General features: G+C 43.0%; 1 protein-coding gene across 3 annotated transcripts in view; it reads left to right on the plus strand.

Annotated features, from left to right (window-relative positions):
• The first annotated feature begins 2,919 nt into the window (after positions 1–2,919).
• The window catches only part of KLHL5 (kelch like family member 5), a 52,840-nt gene continuing 30,145 nt past the window's right edge, over positions 2,920–25,614 (plus strand). Inside the window, exons 1-3 of one of the 3 annotated variants that reach the window (XM_018572808.1) lie at positions 2,920–3,581; positions 18,432–18,614; positions 21,010–21,146. In XM_018572808.1, the coding sequence (XP_018428310.1) occupies positions 3,148–3,581; positions 18,432–18,614; positions 21,010–21,146 (754 nt within the window). In that variant the 5' untranslated portion in view covers positions 2,920–3,147. Of the gene's footprint in view, positions 3,582–16,531; positions 16,536–18,431; positions 18,615–21,009; positions 21,147–25,614 lie in introns of those variants that run through there. The other 2 variants (XM_018572810.1, XM_018572809.1) reach the window with 2 other exon arrangements.

Genomic DNA, 25,614 nt, shown 5'->3' on the forward strand with positions numbered 1-25,614 from the left:
ATTTGAACCAGACCTAACAAGCGGGAACTGTCACACGTTCAAGTTAATGATCAGGTGACAGCTGCCTCATGTAAACGCCTGCACACTGCATGTAATCATATGTAATACGATTACATGCAATTAGGAATCAATTACTATGTCTGGACACATCAATTGTGCATTCAGGGAGAATGATTGTTGAAGTATGAAATTTTGTCCAGTGGCCCCCAAGTGAATTTGGGTTTGAGACCCCTGCTGTAGACGAATGAGTGCCTTAGCACACCTACATACCTGGAAGTGCACTCTTATTTTTCAGCAGGACTTCAAGACAAAGGTAGTTTTACATGGTACTGCTTAGGCACAATTGACATTTCTAAATGTTTTCCTACAACATTGATAAATCTTCACTTTTTGAGGTAGTTTATGGCATTTCCTGTTCTAGCATGACATTATTAGGTCAAGCTGACCAACTCACTTGAACTAATCATTGGAGGTGACAGAGTGTCAGCTGATGGTGGAGATCGGATATGGGAGCAAAATGAGAGCTTATCATAGACCATTGAAAGTATAGAGAGAAGCGATTTTGCTTGTTTAGACAGGCAGCTGAGGGGCGGTAAAATCAGGAGGCTGATCCATGGTTTTACTGCTCTCCAGTCACCTGTTGCAATGTTTGCATTGTGGCTGGTCAGTGTTGTATGCATTGCCATGATGCTTTTCTTCATGGCATGGTAAACATTTTGCAACAGTGTCTGCCAAGAGAGGTGAATAGGTCCACACTGAAACTGCATGCCAAACACTTGGAATGCAATTGTGGCACAATAGCTCAATGAAAAATTGCCCTTGGGATTAAAAAATGGCATTTAGGAGGTGGCAGTTTAGCGTCCTAAATACTGGGCAGCTGTTGCTCCAACGTTGTGTGAAAAACGATCCACCACGTTTTTTGTTTGTATTTTTACATTTCCATACTCCTGGAAAAATGAGGAACACACTATAGTGGTCCAGGGGGGCATAGAATTGGAGGGGAGAAGAGCAACAGCTGACCATGGAGCACTTGCAGATATTGCAGTTGAGAAGGTGAACATCAAATGTTGGGAGAGTAGGCAGAGGAGAAGCTGACCTTTTAAAGTAAAGGTGAATTGATCGTGGGTGAGGGGGTCAGGGAAAGACTGGCAAAGCAGAAGGGGGCATCTTCCAGAAATCGTAGTGCTGACGGTGGGCAGAGATCTGCCAGACAACATAGTGTGGAGGGTGGGTGGGGATCTGTCAGAAAACAGTGTGGGTAGAGGCCTGCCACAAAACATAGTGTGGATGGTGGGTAAAGATCTGTCAGAAAACATAGTGCGGATGGAGGGTAGAGATCTGCCAGAAAACATAGGGCCGATGGAGGGTAGAGATCTGCCAGAAAACATAGGGCCGATGGAGGGTAGAGATCTGCCAGAAAACATAGGGCCGATGGAGGGTAGAGATCTGCCAGAAAACATAGGGCCGATGGAGGGTAGAGATCTGCCAGAGAACATAGGGCCGATGGAGGGTAGAGATCTGCCAGAGAACATAGTGCCGAAGATGGGTTATGATCTTCCGGAAAACATAGTGTGGATGGTGGGTAGAGGTCTTCCAGAAAACATACTGTTGATGGAGTGTAGAGCGGATGAAGGATAGAGATCTGCCAGAAAACACTGTGGATGGTGAGTAGAGATCTGCCAGAAAACAGTGCCGATGATGGGTAATGATCTTCCAGAAAACATAGTGTGGATGGAGGGTAGAGGTCTGCCAGAAAACAGTGTGGATGGTGGGTAGTGATCTGCTAGAAAATATATTGCGGATGGTGGGTAGAGGTCTGCTAAAAAACATAGTGTGGATTGAGGGTAGAGATCTGCCAGAAAACATGGTGCACATGGTGGATAGAGGTCTGCCAGAAAACAGTGTGGATGGAGGATAGAGGTCTGCCAGAAAACATAGTGCACATGGTGGATAGAGGTCTGCCAGAAACCATAGTGAGGATGGTGGGTAGAGGTCTTCTGGAAAAGTCTGCAAAGTTAGGTAAGAAGGTGACACTACAGTACAGAGAGTTAGCAGTTATATAGTGTTGTTGTTCTAGGCTTCCGGCAGGGTTGAATGTGATCACAAGCCCAAAAATTGTGGTCATGTAATCTCTTTTTTAAAGGGAGGATCAGAGTGAAGATTAGCTGAACCTCTTCTCTTGCTGAGATCACATGACCAAATGCCTACACTTTGGTCGCGTAATCAGATGCAGGTAGGCTGGAGCAGTATTTAGCACTTTTTTGTTATTGATCTGTCCTCTTTAATAGCCAGTGACCATGTTGGTACAGAGGGGAAATATAGCACAGGATACATTTATCTTTGAGACCCCTAAAGTAGTTTCAGTGAAGTGATCATAAAGCAGAAAACAGATTGTTGGTTTGAGTTATCATTGTGGTGCACGGCTTTTGGGATATTAATCGTATTTGTGCCGAAAGAACAAAATATTTTCTGTGAATCTTCTAAATGGATTTTCCACAGCATTGAAAGATTGTTCCTATGCCCAACTGTAGTACGGTTATTAATCTGATCCTTTTATTCTCCATAGTTATATTCAGATGGCTGGAGAATCAAAGAATCAAGTACCATATTGATCTTGTCCATTATGCTTAAATATTAATTAAGTATCCATTAGACATAAACAAGACCTGTGTGACCCCCATAGCCAGCATTACTTACATCCACTAAATGTGGGAATAGGAGTACTGTATGTTGTTTTATTTACTTTTCTGTTAAAGATATGCTTGTTATTATTTTGAGGTTAAGTTAATGCAGAGTAAAAAGAATAATCTGTGGCCTGAAAAGATGCTGTATGTGAATTGTGCTGTCATTTGTGGGTTTGAAGAAGGGGGAGGCGTTGAGCATCTGAAAGACTTAAATGAACGCTCTCTGTGTCTTTGAAAGCAAATAGTCACAGACACAGGAAGAATGCAGTGGAAAGTGCAACGCTTTTTCTACCTTCATGTGTGAGGCACACAAGCTGCATTTCCAGAGAGGCATCGGCATGGCCAGGTGATAATGGTTTATCACCGGCATACCCTTAAAAAAAAATCTGTTTGTTCTTTTTGGCTCCTGGGTTCGCCTGCAGCTGGTCCCCTTATTCTGGCAGGTTGAATATGTAGATCGTGTATGTGCAGCATTTTTTTGCCCAGTTGCCTAGACAATCGCTTGCTTTCTATGAGAATGTCTGGCTCCCGCAAGGACTTTGATGTGAAGCAGATACTAAAAATCCGATGGAGGTGGTTCGGACATCAGGCTGCTCCCAATAATACTGGCCATCAAGGCGACTTTTTGAATGGAGATCAGAGCCTTGCGACTAGTGACAGAAAGTTCCTAGAGCCAGGCTACCTCCCTCTGCCCTTGACATCTGTGGGACAACGGAGGCCAAGCAATCAGGACTTCCACAATTTGCTCTCATATCCCATGGCATGTGCTCCTGAGCTCCAACAGCCCTCCGTGGAAGTTGCTGCAGGTGCCTGTGAGACAGTGCATTGGCTGAGCAAGCCAGAAGCTGAAGATGGAGCCAGCGAGGAGGACATTGACTCTGAGAGCAGTTCTTGCAGGTCAGGCTCATTTTATTTGAGAAGATATTTGTAGGTGAAGCAACTTTTTTGCTTATTAAGATATTTAGGAGGATATTATTTTAACATTAGAAGCATTTGAGGATTTAGGATTTATGCATCAACTGCAATGTATGCCTGCCAAGTTTCAGTAGTGTAATAGGCTTGCTTTTTAATTCTCACTATGTTCTTCTTTTTTTTGTTTCAGTATGGTACAGCTTGTAAGGATTGAGTGTTGGATGTGTTTTTGTATTTTGCACTTTTATTTTCAGTAATGTAATGCAGAAAGTCCCATTTGTACTATATTGGTTAGTGTGCTGCATCAACCTCTAATGCAGCACACATATTTTGTAGGGATGGGACAGTGAGGTACAGGTATGTCTCTACTGCATGCTTTATATGTCAACTGTGGTTTACATACAGCCAGTGGCGCATCGTATAATGATTTTTTTTTAAAGGATATCCATCAAAAAGCACAGTACTGTGTGAGAAGCCTATGTTTGAAGCTGCCATTTTCAGACTCTTGGATGTGTGCTTAGGTGCGCAGCCGTGATTTTGCTTACAATGAAGCTGAATGGCTTAACTGTCCGGGAAAAATTATATGGCCTGGAATCATAAAATAGTAGCTTCTAAATCTTATCATAAGGGAACCTTGCTTTTCTGACAGATTTCCTTTCAATTGCTCAGTTGATGTATAATAGTATTAAGAGTTAAACGGCCAGCTTTCTAACTGATATCTTGATATTTAGCGTTGTCCCTGGGAAAAGAGAAATATATAATAAAAAATAAATATATTTGGTGTGTGTATATATTCATTTATAAAATAATACACCCCAAAAATGTATTCAAGTATTTTCTGTGCAACATCCCTGGTGTCCAGTGGATTTTATATTTCAGCATCTCTGGTGTCCAGTGGATATGTTGGGGCAGTGTCCCTGGTGTCCAGCAGATATGTTATAGCAGTGATCTGGTGTGTGTCAAGTTGGTATGTTAGTGCAATTTTCAAAATGTTGATGCAGTGTCCCTGGTGTCCAGTAGACATGTAGGTGCATTGTCCCTGGTGTCCTGTGGATATGCTGGTGCAGTGTCCCTTGTGTCTAGTAGATATGTTGGCGTGGTGTTCAGTAGACATGTGTCCCAGGTGTCCAGTAGATATGTTGCCCCAGTGTCTCTGGTGTCCAGTAGATATGTTGGCCCATTGTCCCTGGTGTCCGGTAGATATGTTGCCCCATTGTCCCTGGTGTCCGGTAGATGTGTTGCCCCATTGTCCCTGGTGTCAGGTAGATGTGCTGCCCCATTGTCCCTGGTGTCCGGTAGATATGTTGCCCCATTGTCCCTGGTGTCCCTTTTTAGATATGTTGCCCCATTGTCCCTGGTGTCCCTTTTTTAGATGTGTTGCCCCATTGTCCCTGGTGTCCGGTAGATATGTTGCCCCATTGTCCCTGGTGTCCCTTTTTAGATGTGGTGCCTCAGTGTCCCTGGTGTCCCTTTTTTAGATGTGTTGCCCCATTGTCCCTGGTGTCCCTTTTTTAGATGTGTTGCCCCATTGTCCCTGGTTTCCGGTAGATGTGTTGCCCCATTGTCCCTGGTGTCTGGTAGATATGTTGGCCCATTGTCCCTGGTGTCCATTAGATTTGTTCCCCCATTGTCCCTGGTGTCCGGTAGATTTGTTGCCCCATTGTCCCTGGTGTCCGGTAGATTTGTTGCCCCATTGTCCCTGGTGTCCGGTAGATTTGTTGCCCCATTGTCCCTGGTGTCCGGTAGATTTGTTGCCCCATTGTCCCTGGTGTCCGGTAGATTTGTTGCCCCATTGTCCCTGGTGTCCGGTAGATTTGTTGCCCCATTGTCCCTGGTGTCCGGTAGATATGTTGCCCCATTGTCCCTGGTGTCCCTTTTTAGATATGTTGCCCCATTGTCCCTGGTGTCCCTTTTTTAGATGTGTTGCCCCATTGTCCCTGGTGTCCGGTAGATATGTTGCCCCATTGTCCCTGGTGTCCCTTTTTAGATGTGTTGCCTCAGTGTCCCTGGTGTCCCTTTTTTAGATGTGTTGCCCCATTGTCCCTGGTTTCCGGTAGATGTGTTGCCCCATTGTCCCTGGTGTCTGGTAGATATGTTGGCCCATTGTCCCTGGTGTCCATTAGATTTGTTCCCCCATTGTCCCTGGTGTCCGGTAGATTTGTTGCCCCATTGTCCCTGGTGTCCGGTAGATTTGTTGCCCCATTGTCCCTGGTGTCCGGTAGATTTGTTGCCCCATTGTCCCTGGTGTCCGGTAGATTTGTTGCCCCATTGTCCCTGGTGTCCGGTAGATATGTTGCCCCATTGTCCCTGGTGTCCCTTTTTAGATATGTTGCCCCATTGTCCCTGGTGTCCGTGATCTGGTGTGTGTCAAGTTGGTATGTTAGTGCAATGTCCAAAATGTTGTTGCAGTGCCCCTGGTGTTTGGTGGAATGTTGGCGTAGTGTACCCGGTGGATATGTTGGCTCAGTGTCCCAGGTGTTTGGTGGAATGTTGGTGTGGCGTCCCTGGTGTCCAGCGGAAGCCTTAGCACAGCGTCCCTGGTGTCCAGTGGACATGTTAGTGCAGTGTGCATGATGTATAATGTAAAAGATACTGTTGAACATAGGTGTGTGGCTGGGCACACCCTAATCGCCCCAATCGCAACACCTAATCGCCCCAAGCGCAACTGTGGCCGCCAGGGGGGTTTAAACTGAAGCCGGCGCTGTACACAAGCGCCGGGTTTCACAGGAAGACTCCTGTAGTCCCCAGCAAGGACCCTGCAGCCTTCCTGTGAACGGCAGCATGTGTTTATAGTGCTGGCCGAAATCCCCTCCACGCTACCGCCTCACCCGCTGAACCAGCTGTGACCCAGGTGCACAGCCACTACTAACCCCAGAGTTGGCTCTGTGGGGGTAATGGTAGCTGTGTGGGCCATTAACCCCACAGCTTTGCTAGTGAACAGGCACCTCACCACTGTCCTAAAATCATTATTGTGTACTGTATTCTTTTAGAAAAAATGTCACATGACACACACACACACACACAAAAAGATATATTTTGTGTGCATACCCTAATGCAATTGGAAGCGCAGGCCTGTGCTGTTGAAAATAAGTTTGACTTGTATTGCCTTTACCAGGTAATGACATTATTATTTTTCAATGGAATTGAAGTTTTTACACTTCTTCAGGTAGCATTACACAGGGTCTCTTCTTCCCTTCAAATTAAATCTATTTAAGCCACATATAGATCTGTATTTAATGGTTTAAATGATCGTGACTGTCTAATTATATAATTGTGTTTTATGTGGACACCGTTACATGACCTGATCTTATGATCTCATGATCTATGCTATAAAGAGGTGTAAGGATACAGAAATGGGGAATCTGTTTCATAACCTGACCCCCTTTACCAGAACAATTCTTACAGCTGTATGGAATATTGCAGCATTTCCATGCACATTCAGATCTGACAGTGACATGTACCCTCTGACGCCTGTTCCATCATCTGGATACAATTACACAAGAAACCACATACTTCATTGACTACAAGCAATGCAATGTGACCTTAATATGATCTCTATCTGCTCATATGATAGTTTTGTAACCATGTAAAGAAAATAGAATTTCGAGGACTTGCATCAGCATCGAAGACCTAAAGACAGAGAGGCACTGCGCACATTTTTGATTTATGACCATTTTAATGCATATTGAATTCTGAAGTTGTGCCAATCCCATCCTGTTTTAAGTCTGATTTTGAGTCCTGTGCATCGTTTTGTGTGTAGGTTTCCATGACAGTTTGGTTATGTTACGTTTGTCCTTGAGCAGCTTGTGAAAAGCATTCGTGAAGCTCCAGGTGGGAGATGTTGCCTTGCACATATGGAACTAAATGTATTTTATTTACATAACTGCCTGGCTGACATGCTGACACTATAGCTTGAAAGTTTGAAGACTCTGGCCTGTGAAGCGAGTCAAAATGGATGACCTGCTGATATGTTCCAGGCCATAGACTCAATGTACTGAAGCCAGAGAGTCGGCATGACAGGCAGCTAGCTTTCTCAGAATGCGGTAATGTGAATTTAACATAAGCAGTTAAATAGCATAATGGCTTATCTCAGCTGAATGAGGATATTTAGGAATCGGGTCACAGTTTACAATGGACGTCCTCCACCCAATCATCTCTTTAAAGTGATATTTAAAGTTGTATTAAACACTCAATCTTTTTTTCAATAATAAATCCACATCAAACATTTATACGTGGCCCAGCAAAGCATTTCTTAACATTTTTGCCCCAAGCCCTTAGTCATCACATGTCTGAACAGCTCCAATTCTCTCAGCTCCACTTCCCCGAATTTCCTGTCAAGTACAAGATCACAAGGTAGAGCACAGCAGCAGCTGTCCATCTACTAGCTTGGAGGGGGGGGGGGTGGAGCAGAGGAGTAGCTTGCTTTGCTGTGTTTATGGAGACACACCCACACACAGAAGGGTGGCTCCATAGGACCCTGCAATGGAAAGGAGCCACCCTAAAACAGGATATCAGGGCCAGTGCTCAGGAAATGAAAACTTTTAAACATCAAATATCAGCATCCACTGTAAGTGATTTAAATTAGCAACTGAAATGGCTTAAAAACCTTTTGACTTTAATATCACTTTAAACGCTCCTCCCTTTTTTTGTTTAACTTTTCATGTGTTGATGTCTCTACCTTTTTTTAAATCTTTCTTTCTTTCTTTCTTTCTTTCTTTCTTTCTTTCTTTCTTTCTTTCTTTCTTTCTTTCTTTCTTTCTTTCTTTCCTTTCCATGATGGCTGCCTCCGCTTCTTGGGTGTCTCCTTTGCCTTGAGGGGTCCCTTGGAGACACCCTTACGTGTGTGCTTCAACTTGTGACTTGAATGCATGCGCCTTATTATTGTGGCGCTTAGGATGAGGGACAGAGTGAGGGGGCGTGAATGTGCTGTTTGATGTAAAGCTAATGGAGAAGCGCATGCGCCGTACTATAAGGACCTAGCTGTGATGACATGAGTGGTCATGTGACTGCTACAGCACATGCTCCCTGTGCTCTTCTTACCCGGACATTGAAGTAGCAGCATGGATCCATAAGGAGCGGCTGATGAAAAAGTTGAGTGATTTGGAATATAAAATATAGTTGGTGAGGGTAGGTTGCCATGGTTTTGGTGAATTACTTTATATAGAAAGGAGGAGGGTTTAGATCTACCTTTTTTTAATTGTATTCATTTTTAGTAGCATCCATCTAATGTGATTTGTAATCCAGTGGTTACAGATGTACATTGTGTATGATTGGTCATGGTAACTGGTACTTCTAGAAGCGGATCATACATCTGTGATGTCCGGACAGTATCCCCCTATCCATTCTGAACTCTGTGACTTCTGAAAATAGAAATAGTTTGGTAGCTGATGATGATCTTAAAATGCTGCGGGAACACCAGATAGTCAAAGCTTCTGTTCATTGCTAAGCATATTAAAAACCAATACAGTGATGTATTCCTAGGAAAGTCTTCCACGAAGCTCCATAATAACTTGCTATATATATAATTGGGAAGGAGGATACAATATGACAAATTAAAATAAGTCTGTCAAAGTTAGATTTGTGTTTCATTTCCTTAAGTGAGTAGCAATATATCACTGTGATCTGTTGTGTGTGTCTGATGCAAATCCGGTTCTCTTCTGTGGTTCTCTTTTAGCTGAACGCCAGTGAAGCAGCTAAATATACAGATGAAATACATATATGAGAGGTGTTTTACCTGCCAAAGGATTCGTATTTCTGTCCCTGCAGTCCTGAGATTTATACAGCTGTGCCATACAACACAGTCCTGTCTGCCAGTGCAGGGGACCTGATATTTCTCTGCTGTAGTTTCCTCTTCATCCCCATCCTGTGATTGGACAATAAAATGAGAATCGGTAGACTGAGAAGATCATTTCTCTGTCTGCTCTCTCTCCTTTTATCAGCATGCAACTTGTATTGCAGCACACCTGATTTGCTCCTTGTGCTTCTTCTCCCTCCCCCTCTGTGAGCTATGCTGCACAGTAGATTGTAAGAGGCTGATATCAGGTCAAATTCAGGTACGTACACTGCTGCCATTAAAAATAATAATTTAGTGATGATTTATTATTATACAGGATTTATATAGCGCCAACAGTTTGCGCAGCGCTTTACAATATAAGGAAGACATTACAATACAATTCAAGACAAGATGGTAAGGAGGGCCTCCCCCTGAGAGCTTACAATCTAATGATTACAGATCTGCATTAATCTGTGTCTTTGTCTTTTATATCTGCCTGCAGCTTTAACTAGTAGGCTAAGTAACCTGATTGCATATGGAATGAATTGATTGCTTAGGCTGGCCCTGACTCTAGTTGTTGGTAAACCTTAATTTAACCACAACCTCCTATTCTTCACAGCCATGTAAGGCGCCATCTTGGCCTCTGTTTGGTTTTGCATATTAAAGCCAGTCGCAATCAGAGGATCGGCAATGACTGCCTCGCATGTCTCTCATGGCAGGGTTATCTTAAGCCAAATGTGGCTGTTGAGCGTATTAAAGCAAAACTCCAGCCAAAAATAACAGGATACAAATGAATAGCCCATTACGGGGAACATAATTAAAAAATAGACTTTGCTTCAATAGCCTCCTTCATTCCAGAGCTCTCCTTTTCCACCACATGGAGCCCTCACTCTGATGGGCAGTATCATTCAACCCACTTTCTCTAAACCCAGACTGTCCTGTACCTGTGACTGGACAGTGATGAGAAGAGACCCTGCGTGGCCCCGAAATGTTGGCTGTATGACGCATCTGACAATTTAATAAAAAGTGCTTTACGTCTTGCACACATCATCGAGTGCTGGTGACTTCTAATTTGGAATGTATCTGACACGGCGCCATCTGTGTTGTCACTTCAAGTACCAACCTTTCATCCAAGGTCTGTACGCTGTGTGGAGTGCAGGTGATTTCATATTATGAACTGTGATGAGCTCATCTCTCTCTCTTTCACACTGCTTTCTCCTCTTATCAACATGCTTCTCCTCAGCACATGAACAGATTGGCTCCTTGTTCCTGCTTTTTCCTCTAATACTCCAGCTCTGCTGTACAAGGACTGGAAAAGGCTGATACCAGGTCAAATTCAAGTACTTACACGGCTTGTATTTATGTCTGGCTATTATTATTAATATTATTCAGGATTTATATATCGCCAACAGTTTGCGCAGCGCTTTACAATATAGGGCAGACATCACAATCACAATTCAAGACAAGATGGTAAGGAGGGCCCTGCCCCTGAGGGCTTACAATCTAGAGTTCATCTTTTAACAAAATGGCGATGTTGAGTGTAAATGTAATAAACGTCTGCTGAGAGTTCCGATTATCAGATTGGAGGTGAAATCTTTATTGAGACTCGGCCTATTTTATCTACTTTTTATTTTGTGTGCTGCATAATGAAGCTCCTGGCAATCATATTTCTACTTGCTCCATAGCAACCCATATGGAGGCTTTGGCATATCACGGATTGTTTTCAGCACGTGTTCTGATTTTATTTCAGCCCAGCTTGTACTGTTTATCAGGCCACTTGTGTATAGTCAGTGTTCTACATTTCGAGGAGTTGTATGATAACCCTGCCCCAAAGCTGGGCGTAGAAGCTTACGTTCAGTGAAAGCCTGGTTCAGAGGTATGGGATGCTGGATTTATAAAAAAAATCTGTCAGTCTGAGCTGGGTCTTATCACTGATCAGCTCCCAAAATGATGTCCCACTGCAATACCGCTAGAGCGCGTCAGGCCTCGTTCACACCAGACACAGTGCGTTCCGGCCCGATTCTGGCCGGAACGCATTGCATTGTGACCAGCTAACTATGTTGTGAGCCAGGAGGGGCCATGGCAGTCCATTGGAGTGAATGGCACCATAGTCATGCCCTCCGGCCACAACGCGATCAACCGCAAGGGAATGCAACATACACATCAGTTTTTTGTTTGGACCGGACCGCAGGCATTTATGTGCCTTGCATTCCTGTGGGGGTGATCGCATTGTGGCCGGAGGGCATGACTATAGTGCCATTCACTCCAATGGACTGCCATGGCCCCTCTTGCCCCACAACATAGTCAGCCGGCCGCAATGCGATGCAGTCCCCTATGGCCAGAATCGGGCCGGAACTGTTGCTGTAAGCCGGGCACTTTATCCGGTTTGATGTAGTGGCACTTTTGGCAGCTTGTTCACACCAAGTGCGTAGCAGATGCAGAGCAGTTACAGAATGAATCAAAAATGCATCCAATGTATTCCAATGGTATTTTGGGCTATAGTTTACACCACAGCATTCAGTTCCAGAGCATGTGGAAAAACTGCCCTGTGTTTTCTGCTCTGGAATGCACTGGACTACACCTGAAAGCCCACTGTAGACGGGGAAAAAAAAACAGGACTGAAATGCATCAAAACGCACTACATATGCAGAGACTCATGCAGATCAGGTCCGAATTTGGTTTGAACAAGCCCTGAAAGTATCTGTGTACGTTTCTTGACTGAGGACCAGTATCTCTATTCAGTGTTCACCCAAGTCCTCAATGCTACTTACAAGCTTCGGTAAGGCCCCCTTCACACCTAGGCGTTTTGACGCTCAAAGATAAGTGCCACAAAACTGTCAACAAAAGAAATCCCTGTTCACACCTGAACGTTTTTATCAAGTAGTAAAATGCTGAACGCGGGAAAGACTACAATGGAAATGCGCGATACAATTATTTTGCACATGTTTCTGTGTCCACTGACCGCAATGTCTCTTAATCTGTCAGCTAAAACGCGTGTCTTCATGTACACTCAACTAACGCGCACAAAAATGTGAAAAAAACACACTTGATGAAAACGCACGCTTATATGCGCAGAAACGCTGACACCTAGGTGCGAATGCGGCCTGGGGTTACCTTTTGTTGGGGTCTGGTGTTGGAGAGAGAAAGAGATATCGATCAACGTTTTACTATATGCACTAAATGGCCAAATGTTCTGGAAAGGCTTTTCATCCGATTCTAGAATGTATGAAAAGATAAAGGTTGCATGCTGCTGGATGGACAATAAAGGTTATGGAGTGTAACTGAGAATTTGTGAGGTCCGGTACAGATTTCAGATAAGACGCCTTGGCTTGCAATCAGCATTCCAATTCAACACAAAGGTTTTTCCTAGAACTGAAGTCAGGGCTTTGCAGGCCACTGGAGTTTCTATGCACCACACCTATCAAACAATGTTTTTGTGTACAGTGGCACAGTCCTCCGGGAACCGAAAAAGACCTTCTCTAATGTGTCACGAGGTTGTCAGTGCACAGTTGTCTGCAGTGTGTGCTGTATCCGGTAGCAATAACAGTACGCTGGCTTTTTCCTATATCCTATAGCACAGGGGTGGGCAATCTCGGCACTCTAGCTGTTGTGGAGCTACAAGTCTCATGAGGCATTGCAAGGCTGACGGCGACAAGCATGATTGAATTTGTAGTTTCCCCACAGCTGGAGTGCTGAGGTTGCTTACCCCCCTGCTACAGCATTAACAGTACCGTTCACTGAAAAACACCTGAACGTGGAGAGGTGTCCATATACCATATAATGTGTCTGTCCCACAGCAGTGTTTTCTACCGATCTCAATATCACTGGAATACAGTGGCTTGCAAAAGTTTTTACCCCCCTTGGCATTTTGATTGACCCTTGTAATACAGCTGTTTGTCTGTCTGAAAAAGGCCTGGCAAGAGGACTTTTCTTTTTCCAACAAAAATCTTCTCATAAGATATGTGCATTCCAGTCGATGTATTTTATAGATGTTATTAACTTGTAAAAGTCTCCCTTGCGTAGACATCCCAAAAGCCCTGAAACTTCTTCTGGGTGCCGCCATCTTGGATGTGATGTCAGTAGACTTGGAACTGTCACTCAGTTGACGCTCTATAGTATTTCTCTTTGCTCCTTCCCCAGGAGCTACATGTAGGATATGTAGGGAAGTGAAGGAAGGGGTGGAGCAGCTGGGCCAGCACAGAGATTAATTGGGTAATCCCCAGAATAGGAGAGGCTATGATGTACAAGCGGCAAGGAGGTTGTGCCAGTAGGATTGACTCTGCTGGAGTAGTCAAATTTTCTAGCAAGTTCAAAGTCGCATAGAAATCATTGAAAGAAAGAAACACTGCAAGCATTTAAAATGCACCTTTTTTTTCTGTGGTTTTACTTGCATTAAGTTGTTGGCAGGGTCCTTTTTTAGGATTTAACATCTACATACACTCACCGGCCACTTTGCTAGTACCGGGTTGGACCCCCTTTGCCTTCAGAATTGCCTTAATTCTTTGTGGCATTGATTCAACAAGGTGTTGGAAACATTCCTCAGTGATTTTGGTCCATATTGACATGATAGCATCACGGGCCTAAAGTGTGCCAAGAAAATATCCCCCACACCATTACACCACAACCACCAGCCTGAACCGTTGACACAAGGCAGGATGGATACACGCTTTCATGTTTATGCCAAATTCTGACCGGACCATCTGAATGTCGCAGCGGAAATGGAGACTCATCAGACCAGGCAACGTTTCTCCAATCTTCTATTGCCCAATTTTGGTGAGCCTGTGCGAATTGTAGCCTCAGTTTCCTGTTCTTAGCCGATAGGAGTGGCACCCGGTGTGGTCTTCTGCTGCTGTAGCCCATCTGATTCAAGGTTCAATGTGTTGTGTGTTCAGAAATGGTATTCTGCAAACCTTGGATGTAACGAGTGGTTATTTGAGTTACTGTTGCCTTTCTATCAGATTAAACCAGTCTGCCCATTCTCCTCTAACATCAGGTCTTCCAGGAAAGGTCACTGGAAGGAGTGGTTACTACACAGACCGAGACGGATATTCATTAAAAATTTAAACTTTATTCGTGTACAAAATTCTAATACCATCAGTGCACTTCTACAAAATCCTCTATAAAAAAAAGACAACGTTGTACATAACACTCAAACAACCACTCATTCATACCATGGGCCCCATACGTTCTACGGCAATATACAGCTTCACTAAGTTTCCATAGAGGTGATAATTGGTCTTAAGGGTAACACCTTTTTCCAATCGCAATTCAATTCTGAAGTAGTTATTTTTTGTGTATTCACTGAGTGACTAAAGAATGATTCAATGTTCCTGATATAAAAGCAATTAGCTTAGGATACAAAGTATCTATTTGGGTCTTTATACCAGTCGGAATCTTACAGTCAATGTAAGTAGCGACGAAAAATCCGGGTGCTTTCACAGAGTAGATGTGCTCAAACAATGAGCTGTATGTCTATTCAGAACAGCTAGAGTGATAAGTCTTTTGCAAGCCCACAGATGTAAACCATCCAAAGAAAACTGCTTTTATCCTGTCATCGCGGCAGTTTTACATCAAATGTTTACGTGGGAGACATATACTGTTTCAATTTGGAGTCTTTTCATTATCTGCTGTACTCACAGTTGAATGTCTCGACCCCGGTTCTTCGCCGTTTTTTCAGAGTCCTGTTGTTCACTGCATGTGATGATTTCAGGATGTTCGAGCGGTGTATGTGTAATATTCAAATGGCGGTATCGGGGCTGCCTTCTTGTCAACGTTATTCAAGGAACATTCTTTAGGGGAGCTGCCGTGTATGTGGGTCACACATCAGGTATATCAGGCATACTACGTCCGACGCGTTTCGCCCCACCCACCAAAGCTCCGGTGGGCGGAGCGAAACGCGTCTAGCTGTTCTGAATAGACATACACCTCATTGTTTGAGCACATCTACTCTGTGAAAGCACCCGGATTTTTCGTCGCTACTTACATTGACTGTAAGATTCCGACTGGTATAAAGACCCAAATAGATACTTTGTATCCTAAGCTAATTGCTTTTATATCAGGAACATTGAATCATTCTTTACTCAGTGAATACACAAAAAATAACTACTTCAGAATTGCGATTGGAAAAAGGTGTTACCCTTAGACCAATTATCACCTCTATGGAAACTTAGTGAAGCTGTATATTGCCGTAGAACGTATGGGGCCCATGGTATGAATGAGTGGTTGTTTGAGTGTTATGTACAACGTTGTCTTTTTTTATAGAGGATTTTGTAGAAGTGCACTGATGGTATTAGAATTTTGTACACGAATAAAGTTTAAATTTTTAATGAATATCCGTCTCGGTCTGTGTAGTAACCACTCCTTCCAGTGACCTTTCCTGGGAGACCTTTTTTTTCAAAGTCCCTTAAATCCCCTTTCTTCCCCATTTCTGATGCTCGGTTTGAAATTCAGCAAGTCGTCTTCACCACGCCTAGATGCCTAAATGCATTGAGTTGCTGTCATGTGATTGGCTGATTAGCAATTTGTGTTACCAAGCAATTGAACAGGTGTACCTAATAAAGAGGCAGGTGCGTGTACATGTGCTCAACTGCAGTTATCTTGCTGCCCATACTTTGCCAAGTTGGACATTTCAGGTGAGTACATCTTATTGACCTGATTTTTCCTAAAAACGCGTACGTTACAAAGTGGAAGGGGGAGAGGATTTGGTAGGAAGTCGATATTTTAAGGGTATTGTATTCAAGGCAGTTCTCTTTTAAATACCAAGAATAAATAGAATCACAATAGCCTCCTATCATTTCGGGGAAACAGCATTTTCCTCATTCAGAAATAAATGACATCCAGACTTATGTTCGGTTGTTGTATTGTCTTGCAGCAGTTTACTTTGCATAATGTTCCTTTTGGCAGTTGTATACCAAGTTTATTACAGCCTTGGCCATAAAGCTGTTTGACAGCTTTGTGTTTTTATGATCACAATAATGATTTGGAAAAATAGAATGGCAAGAAAGTCATTTAATTGTTCACAGAGTCTGCGGATAAGAATTGTTTATCACCAAATATGGTTTTTGTGTGGATGTTCTGTAACGTTCACTGAAGATGGTTATTTATAACCCTCGCTGATTTCATCTGTTAATTGTTGTGGAAGGTGGTCCTTTCCCTTCATACTACAGGTTTGGACAAATAATTCTAAAATTCTAGGATGCGGCTTAGATACACAGATCAACCATAACAGGACCGCTGACAGGCGAAGTGAATAACATTAATTTATCTTGTTACAGTGGCACCTGGAAGTGGTTATGATGGATCAGGCAGCAAGTGAATATTTTGTCCCTGAAGTTGATAAGCTGGAAGCAAAAAAAATTGTCGAGCGCAATGATTTTGAGCGACTTTGGCAAGGGCCAAATGCAGCTGCATTAGATGTAATGACGTCACAGGTCCTTAGACCGCCGTAGCCTGGGGGGGAAAGAGGCTGTGGGGACTGGTCTAGCAGCCATGCAGGATAGGTCAGCAGGTTGAGGTCCGTATATTTTCTTTCCCCTTGTCGGGATTAGGTCAGTATATTTTCTTTCCCCTTGTCGGGGTGGTAACAGAAGCTGCACAGTCAGTTTCAACAGCCACATCCAGACAGGGAAAACAGTCCATGCTCTACATGCCACAAGTTCACTTTACATGTTGCACACTCGCATCAGTCCCTGCCCTCAAGGAGTTTACAATCTAAGGTTCCTATTGCACACGCATAGATGACCAATTAACCTTCAGCTTTTGTGTGTGGCACGTGGGAGAAACCCATGCAAGCACAGAGACGACATGCAAACTCCTTGTGGATAAGTGTCCTGACCAGGAATTGAACATGAGACCCTAAGGCTGGGTTCACACTTGGGCGTTCGTAATATGCGTGTTTTGGGCTGCACGTTTTACCGCGATTTGCGGTTAACGAAACGCGCGTTTACGAGGGCTATCTAGCTGTATCCTAATGGATACGCGCGGAAAATACGCCCCAAAGAAGCTCCTGTACTTTTTTGGGCGTAGGGCGTTTTTCAGAGCGTTCCTACTCGCTGAAATACGCCCAGGTGGGAACCATGCCCATAGGAAATAATGGGATTTCACTTGCTGGGCGTTTACAGCGCGTCGATCAGCGATGTAAAACACCCAGGTGTGAACCAGGGCTAAGGGTTGTAAGGCAGAAGTGCTAACCACTAGGTCAGTGTGACATTGGCTACTTGGCTCCTGGTTTTTCCCTTTTACTGAATGACTTCTGGTTTGCTAAAGCACTGTGTAGGAGAAACCAGTGCCATGTTTTTAAAGAAGATAGTACATTTTGTTGCATATAAATGCTGCTGATTCCCTGCAGCCTCTTTCCTGTCTACATGTATGTACTCCAACGATGACTGCATGGCATTTCTCAGAGTGAGGTTTCCTAAATGAGTCAACAAGTGGAACATGCGTGTACAATGGGAGAACATGGGACAATGCAGCAACAGAGTTGAGAGACGGGACAGAACTTTGTCACCCTATGACAGGTAGTGGCTGACCAAGGACCTTCATGACATGAGCAGCTCGGATTATTTTATTGGAAGCTGCACATTTACAAATATTGAAAATGACATTGTCATGTTAAAGCTTATATGAAGATTTCAGTGATTGGGTTAAATTTAAATAACACTGTAAATCTACAAAACATGCTAGTTGATTTTTGGCTTTTCCCTAATTTGTTAGTAGTCGCAGAGTGTAAAGTGCTTCAGCAAGGGCTAATATGCATATGGCTGTCCTATGCTGTAAATTACTGTGGATCTCTGCTTTGCAATAGCAATTATTAAATCAAATAAAATCCACATTTGTGTCTTGCTTTGCCAGACCTCTTCACAGATTGCTCATCTTTCTCCCTTGTTCAAATGTCAGAAATATGAATCCATTTTGCAGGCATTCCTCAATAACACATTTAAATATGCCTCCTTATTCCTATGGGCCAGGGAACTCCCAGCTTAATTCACAAACTATATATTATTTTATTGTTCTAGTAATTATGATGTCTTCTTAATAAAAGCATGTGCCATTTGTTCCTCTAGGACTTCAAACAGCAGCCAAACTATATCATCCTGCCAGACGATGGAGTCATGTGCCCAAGATGAATTCTTCCAGTCCCTCAACCATGCCGAGCAAACCTTTAAGAAGATGGAGAATTACCTTCGACACAAGCAGCTGTGTGATGTGATTCTGATCGCTGGCGATCGTAGGATTCCCGCACACAGGTAGTTCATGCAGATTTTAATCCACAAAAGGGGTGCAGGAGGCAAAAATGATTGACATTCCAACAACAAAAGACACACAATATGGGGCTTTTAAGGTGTTGCGCCAGGAATAAAACACAGGTACATTATAATAAGCTAATAATATGTTCCATATTTATTCTTAAATATATAAAATTACTTCTGTTACAACATATGTAATAACTACCACCGATGCTCAAACATATCCCAATAATAGTTCACTACATGATGTTGATATCAAAGCGTAGTACCTCCCTGGATCATACATACACATTTTTTGTCAGTGACACTGATAATGTACAATAATGATTAAGCTCATCTTGTACAATAATGATTAAGCTCATCTGTTCAGAGTGAAATAAAAATGATGGCCCTTAAATTAGCTCTCTTCCTGTCCTATATAGACCAGTGGTCCCCAACCCGCGGACCGGTACCGGTCCGTGGATCAAATGGTACCGGGCCGCGGAATTCGTATCGCCCAACGCCCGGGACATGTAGTTCCGGGCAAGTGCTTTTTACACTTTTTTTTTTTTTCTCTTAAATGAGCGCCGAGAACGGGGGACGGAGCGCAGGGGGCGGGGACAGAGCGGGGGGTGTGGAGTAGTGACAGGCTCTGTCACCTCCTTCAGCCTCTGTCCTCAGCGGCTGCTGCTCGTTCCTGTCACACAGGAGTTCTAGCAACAGTGCCTGCTAGAACTCCTGTGTTGGAGGTGACAGGTTGAGAAAAGTGTACCTGTCACCTCCAAATGTTATCACACAGGGGATTTGTTAACCCCTGTGTAATAGCAATACAGTTCAGTTTAAAAATAAATAGTTTTTAAAAAAAATATTAAAAACGTAACAAAATAAAAATGTAAAAAATAAAAATAATAAAACAAAACAAATAAAATGTTTCCAAAGTAAATAAAAATTGAATAAATGAAAACCAGCCCCACTGCCCCCATCTGCACGCGAATAAACGTGCAGTGTTTTAAACTGCGATTGTGTGCAACCACACGGGCAAGGCTGTGTTGCAGCAGGAAAACGCTCAATTTGCCTGGCACGACTGTGGTGCCATTTAGAAAATAATGGCACTGACAGCACAAATTAAAATTATTAAATCAAAACAATCTAAAATATAAACAATCAACGTCCCCCCCTCAGCGGGCCGCGGTAAAATTATCAAACGTTGACCGGTCCGCGGCGATAAAAAGGTTGGGGAGCACTGCTATAGACCCAACAGGAAGTGAGAACATAACTTTCCCAAGTAAGAGATCTCCTCCTAAAGTAGGTAGTTGTACTGTGACAAGTGTCTCCATTTGAAGATTTACCTTCTGTTCCTGTTCAAGGGGGATAGTTCCAAATTTTGGATTTACCCTTATTTTCTTTTTTTAAATGGTAAAAGGTTATTAAGCATTTTCAAGCTACTGACAAGTGTTCAGTGTGAGACATGTAAGAGCTCGTACAATCGCCCAACAATTGTAAGGTCAGATATTTCACAAAGCTTAGGCTCTGTTTGTTACTTAGTCCATCAAGGACATAAACCAGAATTTTGGCCTTTTATGATGTGGGGGATATAGACCTGACTAATGTGGACATTCAGGATCTCCCATGTACTAGAGGAGAAGAGAGAAATATAGAGCAGGAGAATGGCCTGTTTATACATCATGAAGATTTGTGACCAGAAATATATCATCAAGGGGCTTGACCAGCAAATATGTGGAATGGTCCCTCTTGCTTTTTCTTAGTGCCAGCACTGGTCTGAGATGGAGGGGAATTGCTAAAAGGGCATTTGTACCAGGATGTTTGTATCTTTAGTATCTTTGTTTTTCTCCTGGACCATATTTATGTGTGGCGGTGGATGCGAGCCACTACTAAACAAGCGAACCTGGCAACAAAAGATCTGCTTTAAAATAGATATTAGAAGAGGAATATGCTGTGAGGCCCTGTCATGTGTTGTATCTTCCCAGCATATTCAGAGGTCTGCACCAGGACCTGAAACAGTTGGGAATGTCTTGATAAGCTCTGGCTCATTTCCAAGGCCTTCCTCCACATTCTATCCATAATTCCATTTGATGCTTATTGTAACTTTTCTTTGTCAAAATAGCAGAATAGGTGCCAAACTAAAATGTTCTGCAAATATTTTATTCTTTTACTGCTGTGATTCTGTCGACACATGGTGCTTTATTACCAACCAAATAATAACAAGCTTTCATTGCTTTCAAGTTATGATGATTTAAAGCAGCTCTTTCAAACTGCATTTGTCAGTAAGGTGTATTAAATAAAGCATTAGTAGTTTTGGCACACGGATGTCAGATATAAAATGAATTAGTTATTACATTTTGTAGACTGTATAAAACGTCTCCCATTAATCTGATTATTTTTTTTTTTCTTCCAGACTGGTCCTGTCTTCAGTGTCAGACTATTTTGCTGCAATGTTCACCAGCGATGTTCGAGAAGCCAAGCAAGAGGAAATTAAAATGGAAGGTGTTGAACCCAACGCGCTCTGGGCCTTAGTTCAGTATTCATACACAGGTAATATATGTGCTTGTGTAGTGAGTGGGCATTGCTGTGGAAATGAATTAGATGTCTACAACAGAGCAGTCTATAATTAGATCAGGGAATGCGGAGCAGAACACTAAAAACTCTTCCTGCTGTGTAGAATGGGCCTTACGTTTTATGTATTATCAGTGAATGTGAATTGGGTAGCTGAGGACTGTGAAATAATAAAATGTGCATCTCCAGCTGTGTCAATTAGTCAAACTCATGAAGAATGAAGAATTTAGTTATCTATCAGCAGGTCACAATTGGTTAAATCAGGGCTGGACACATTTTCTTTTACTCCAGGAGCCAGCTAAAAAAGTTGGGAGCCAGGTTTTTTTCGCGGGGGATTTTATCTTCTTTTTTTTATTTTTTTTTAAAGTATTTTATTTTTATAATTTCTTCTTTTTTTTAATTAGTTGGAGATGACAGGTTCTCTTTAAGGTGACAATAGGGGTATAATAGACCCCTAGCTTCACCTTTCCAGTAGGCTTTAGCTGGGGAATGACAGCTGCTTGCTGAGGCAGCTGAATGTAAACACAGCAGGCAGTGGCTGCGAGCAATAGCGAGCCTGCTATTGGCTGTTTTAAATTGCAGTAGCCAATAGCAGCCTGGCTATTGCACCTGCCACTGCCTGCTGTCAATTAGCAGAGGAGGACCTGCAGGAGAAAGTTCTCCTGCAGGTCCTCTTCTGCTGATTGACAGCAGGCAGGTGCAATAGCCAGCCTGCTATTGGCTACTGCAATTTAAAATAGCCAATAGCAGGCTGGCTATTTCTGCTGGCCGCTGGGTTGAAGATCTATCGTGGCTGGCAGCAGGAAGGGGGAACAGGCGAGCATGCTGGCAGATGGGTGTGGGGGGGGGGAGTGGGGTGGCACGAGGGAACTGCACCCCCGTTCCTTCTCCCATCGCTGTCAAACCAATAACTATGCTGTTCTCCTCCTTGCTGCAGACTCAGATTGTTAGCAGTCTCTCCTCATAGGCTGTACTCGGCTACAGCGATCTGTGTCCCCTGTGATGCAGACCCTGCAGCCGATTACAACCTGTGAGGAGAGACTGCTTGCTGTCTTACAGCATTAGTGTGCCATTCAAAATTATTGGCACCACAATGTAGAAGTCTAATCCTGGCGTCAACAGAGGCCACATCATGTAACATTTTAAGCCTGTATTGTAGCAGCTTGATCCAAAAACTGTAGAGAATCACATTTTCTTTTTTTTAAGGCACACCAAGAGTTGGCTGCTGAACATGAAGACATTGCGGCATACATTCCATTGTAAACCACCCTTGTCATTAAATTCTGTGCATACATGCTGTAGACTATTGAAAAGTCTATTGAGTTTAAGATTTTGTGCTCATCTACATGGGCATTGATACTCAATCATACGCATATAAATGTAAATAAAATGGCCCTATATATCGGATAAATAAATGTTCTTGGCATTGCTCAAACGCTTATATAGAGGTTCATAACCCATATGCCAGTCATTCCTCTCAATAATGGCAGGTCCAGGCAATATGTGAAAGGCAGTCTGCCAGCAGTACGGGTGTAGCATATTTCACAATCTAAATGGCAGCAATGCATTATACATGCTCTAATAGTGTGTTTCACAACAATGGTGTCTTACTCTATATATAAAGATGTCAGGATCCACATTTAAGGTATTAAAATTGCATGTATTTAATGTACATGCTCTTAATGTTGCCCAAAGACACCCAGATATTGAAATCCTAACCCATACAGTAGACAATCCTCAAGAAGATGACCTGTCCAGACAAAGCATAAAGAGGAGTCTACCTATATTATGGGAATAACGCCCTTTTAAATAGTCCAAATTGCAGTCACTCCTCTCATATAAAAAGGATTCTGGAGCAGTGTGGACACATAATACAATGATGTCTTACTTCAAATACACAGATGTCAAGATGTAGAATAATAAACTTAAACAGTCAATAAGGATGAGATGTGAACATATAACTGTTAACACATCCAATTCTAGAAATACTGATCATAACATTGCAGTATTATGCTGTATGTGGTGTACTTGTAAGATCAAACTGTGGAGTAGAGTGTGACTTCAAAGGCATTCGATGTCTGACAAATGAGCCCAAATCAGCTCATAATGCTTTAATAGAAAACAGCACAGGTAGTATAGTGTACTTACTGAACAGTAATTTGGCTCCATGCCTAGTCAAAGGAGGACCGTCCCTTGATGACCCTACTGGTTTTGCCTGGTCTTGCCGGCCCCTTCAGGGAGGAATGGTAAGAGAGTATTTCAGACCCAGTGGAATGGTTGTAAATTCAGACGCCCTAGTAAAATTTGCAAAGAGGTTCTTCCCCAGTGATACTGAAGCTGCTGTTCTTATCAACCACTTGCAGAGGAAGTATTTGATGCGGGGGCAGTAGAGTAAAGCTTGCTCACTATTGCAGTTCCTGTCTGTTTAGCGCGCTCTGTTTGTATGTGTTTGATGTGGGGGACAATAGAGCAAGGCTTGCTTACGAAAGCTGGTCATACACCTATAGATTATCTGCAGAGCTTCTATGGTCAGATGGAAAAAGTGCAACAGATTCCTCCATCTACGCTAAACTGTGTGGATGGAGGAATCTCCCACTGGACCAAGCTTCATCTTCATATCTTGCTAGTCGGCCCCGCTGGCTGTCAAAACACCTGAACAATGCCAGCATCCCATCAGATTTTTCCGGTATTTTGACAGCCAGCCGGGGCGACTAGCAAGATACTGACGCTTGGCCCAGCGGGAGATTCCTCCATCCACACAGTTTAGTGTAGATGGAGGAATCTGTTGCACGGTTTCCATCTGACCATAGAAAATCTAGGTGTATGGCCAGTTTAAGACGGTTCCTGTCTATTTAGCATGCTATGTGTGTAAGTGTTTGATGTGGGGGCAGTAGACTAAGGCTTGCTTACTATGACAGCTCCTGTCCGATCAGCATGATCTTTGTGTAAGTATTTGATGTGAGGGGCAGAATAGTAAGACTTGCCTACTATGAGCGTTCCTGTCTATTTAGCACACTGTGTGTAAGTGTTTGATGTGGGGGCAGTAGACTAAGGCTTGCTTACTATGACGGCTCCTGCCTGTTTAGCGCGGTCTGTATGTAAGGGTTTGATGTGGGGTCAGTAGAGTAAGGCTTGCTTACTATGACGGTTCCTGCCTGTTTAGCACGCTCTGTTTGCTGTGTTTTGATATGGGGGCAGTAGACTTAAGGCTTGCTCACTATGACGGTACCTGCCTGTTTAGCGTGCTCTGTATATGTGTTTGATGTGGGGGCAGTAGAGTAAGGCTTGCTCACTATGATAGTTCCTGTCTGTAGAGCGCGCTGTGTGTGTAAGTGTTTGATGTGGCGACAGTAAAGAGGGGCCAAGCCCAGTTAAAGTTGCAATGCAGCTGAGAGGGGGACATGTATACTCCTACATATGGGAAACACAAACCCTTTTTTCTTTCAATTTTTATTTATAGACGCTTATTATTCATATTCTTTTTCTTACACTTTTATTATCCTTTTCTACCTTTTTACCTCAATCCAACAGTTGTGTTTTTAATTTTGGTCTTAGTTCTTCAATCAGAATATAGCCTTTTGTGCTCAAGGTCATGGATGAAAACTGCAGATCTGCAGAGTAAAACAAAAATAGGTCACTGAGCCAGACTTGTGTGGCAGCCTTTGCTTTGAACGCACTTAATGCACATTGTTTTCTCAGGAGCTTTGACTTGTCTGTCTGCTGCTGGCATATAATTACAGGCTGTTCTATCCCTTTTGAGGTTTCAGAAAATGCTAATTTTCATGCACCACATCATGTAAGTGGGTTAACCTTAGCTGCACCTGTTTTATTAATAAGTCTGTTATTTTTCATGTTGCTGAAACCTCTTATATATCCTCAAATTTAGAAGCTGAGAACATTAAATCATAGCTTGAATCTTTGTTCACTGATCCATCAAATGTATTCTCTGCCTTGCCGTTCATGCATTAAAATAATTTTTAATTAGAATGTATTAGATTTAATATACAGCAGGTCACATCACCAAGGCACTTCTAAAATTAAACTTTTTTATCTTCCCTGGCTCCGTAAAGAGAACTAGACTTCCCCAGGGTAATGATGGGAGTCTAAATATTCTGTCTTAAAGTGGACCCAACATTAGTTATATTTTTTTAATGCATGCTAAGTAACATGTAAGTGTTTTTACGGAGATCACAGAACCTTCCATGACATTCCCTTCATTTTTTTTCTCTCCTAAGGAATAGAGGCATCTTTGTCATGGCATTACCCAGGGTCAGCATCTGCTTTGTGGACGGTGATGCTGGCTTTAGGATAATACAGTCATGTAGGCCTGCAACAACCTTTTGATCATCCCCTTTGATCATGAGACCGATGCAGTCGGAGCCCAACAGGGAATAGAGACTGCTGTGCCTCTGCAAACCCTTTTTTTTACCCTCCCTCCCCCCCCCCC

Source organism: Nanorana parkeri, unplaced genomic scaffold, assembly GCF_000935625.1.
Source record: "Nanorana parkeri isolate BGI_ZX_2015 unplaced genomic scaffold, ASM93562v1 scaffold2139, whole genome shotgun sequence".
Lineage (NCBI taxonomy): Eukaryota > Metazoa > Chordata > Amphibia > Anura > Dicroglossidae > Nanorana > Nanorana parkeri.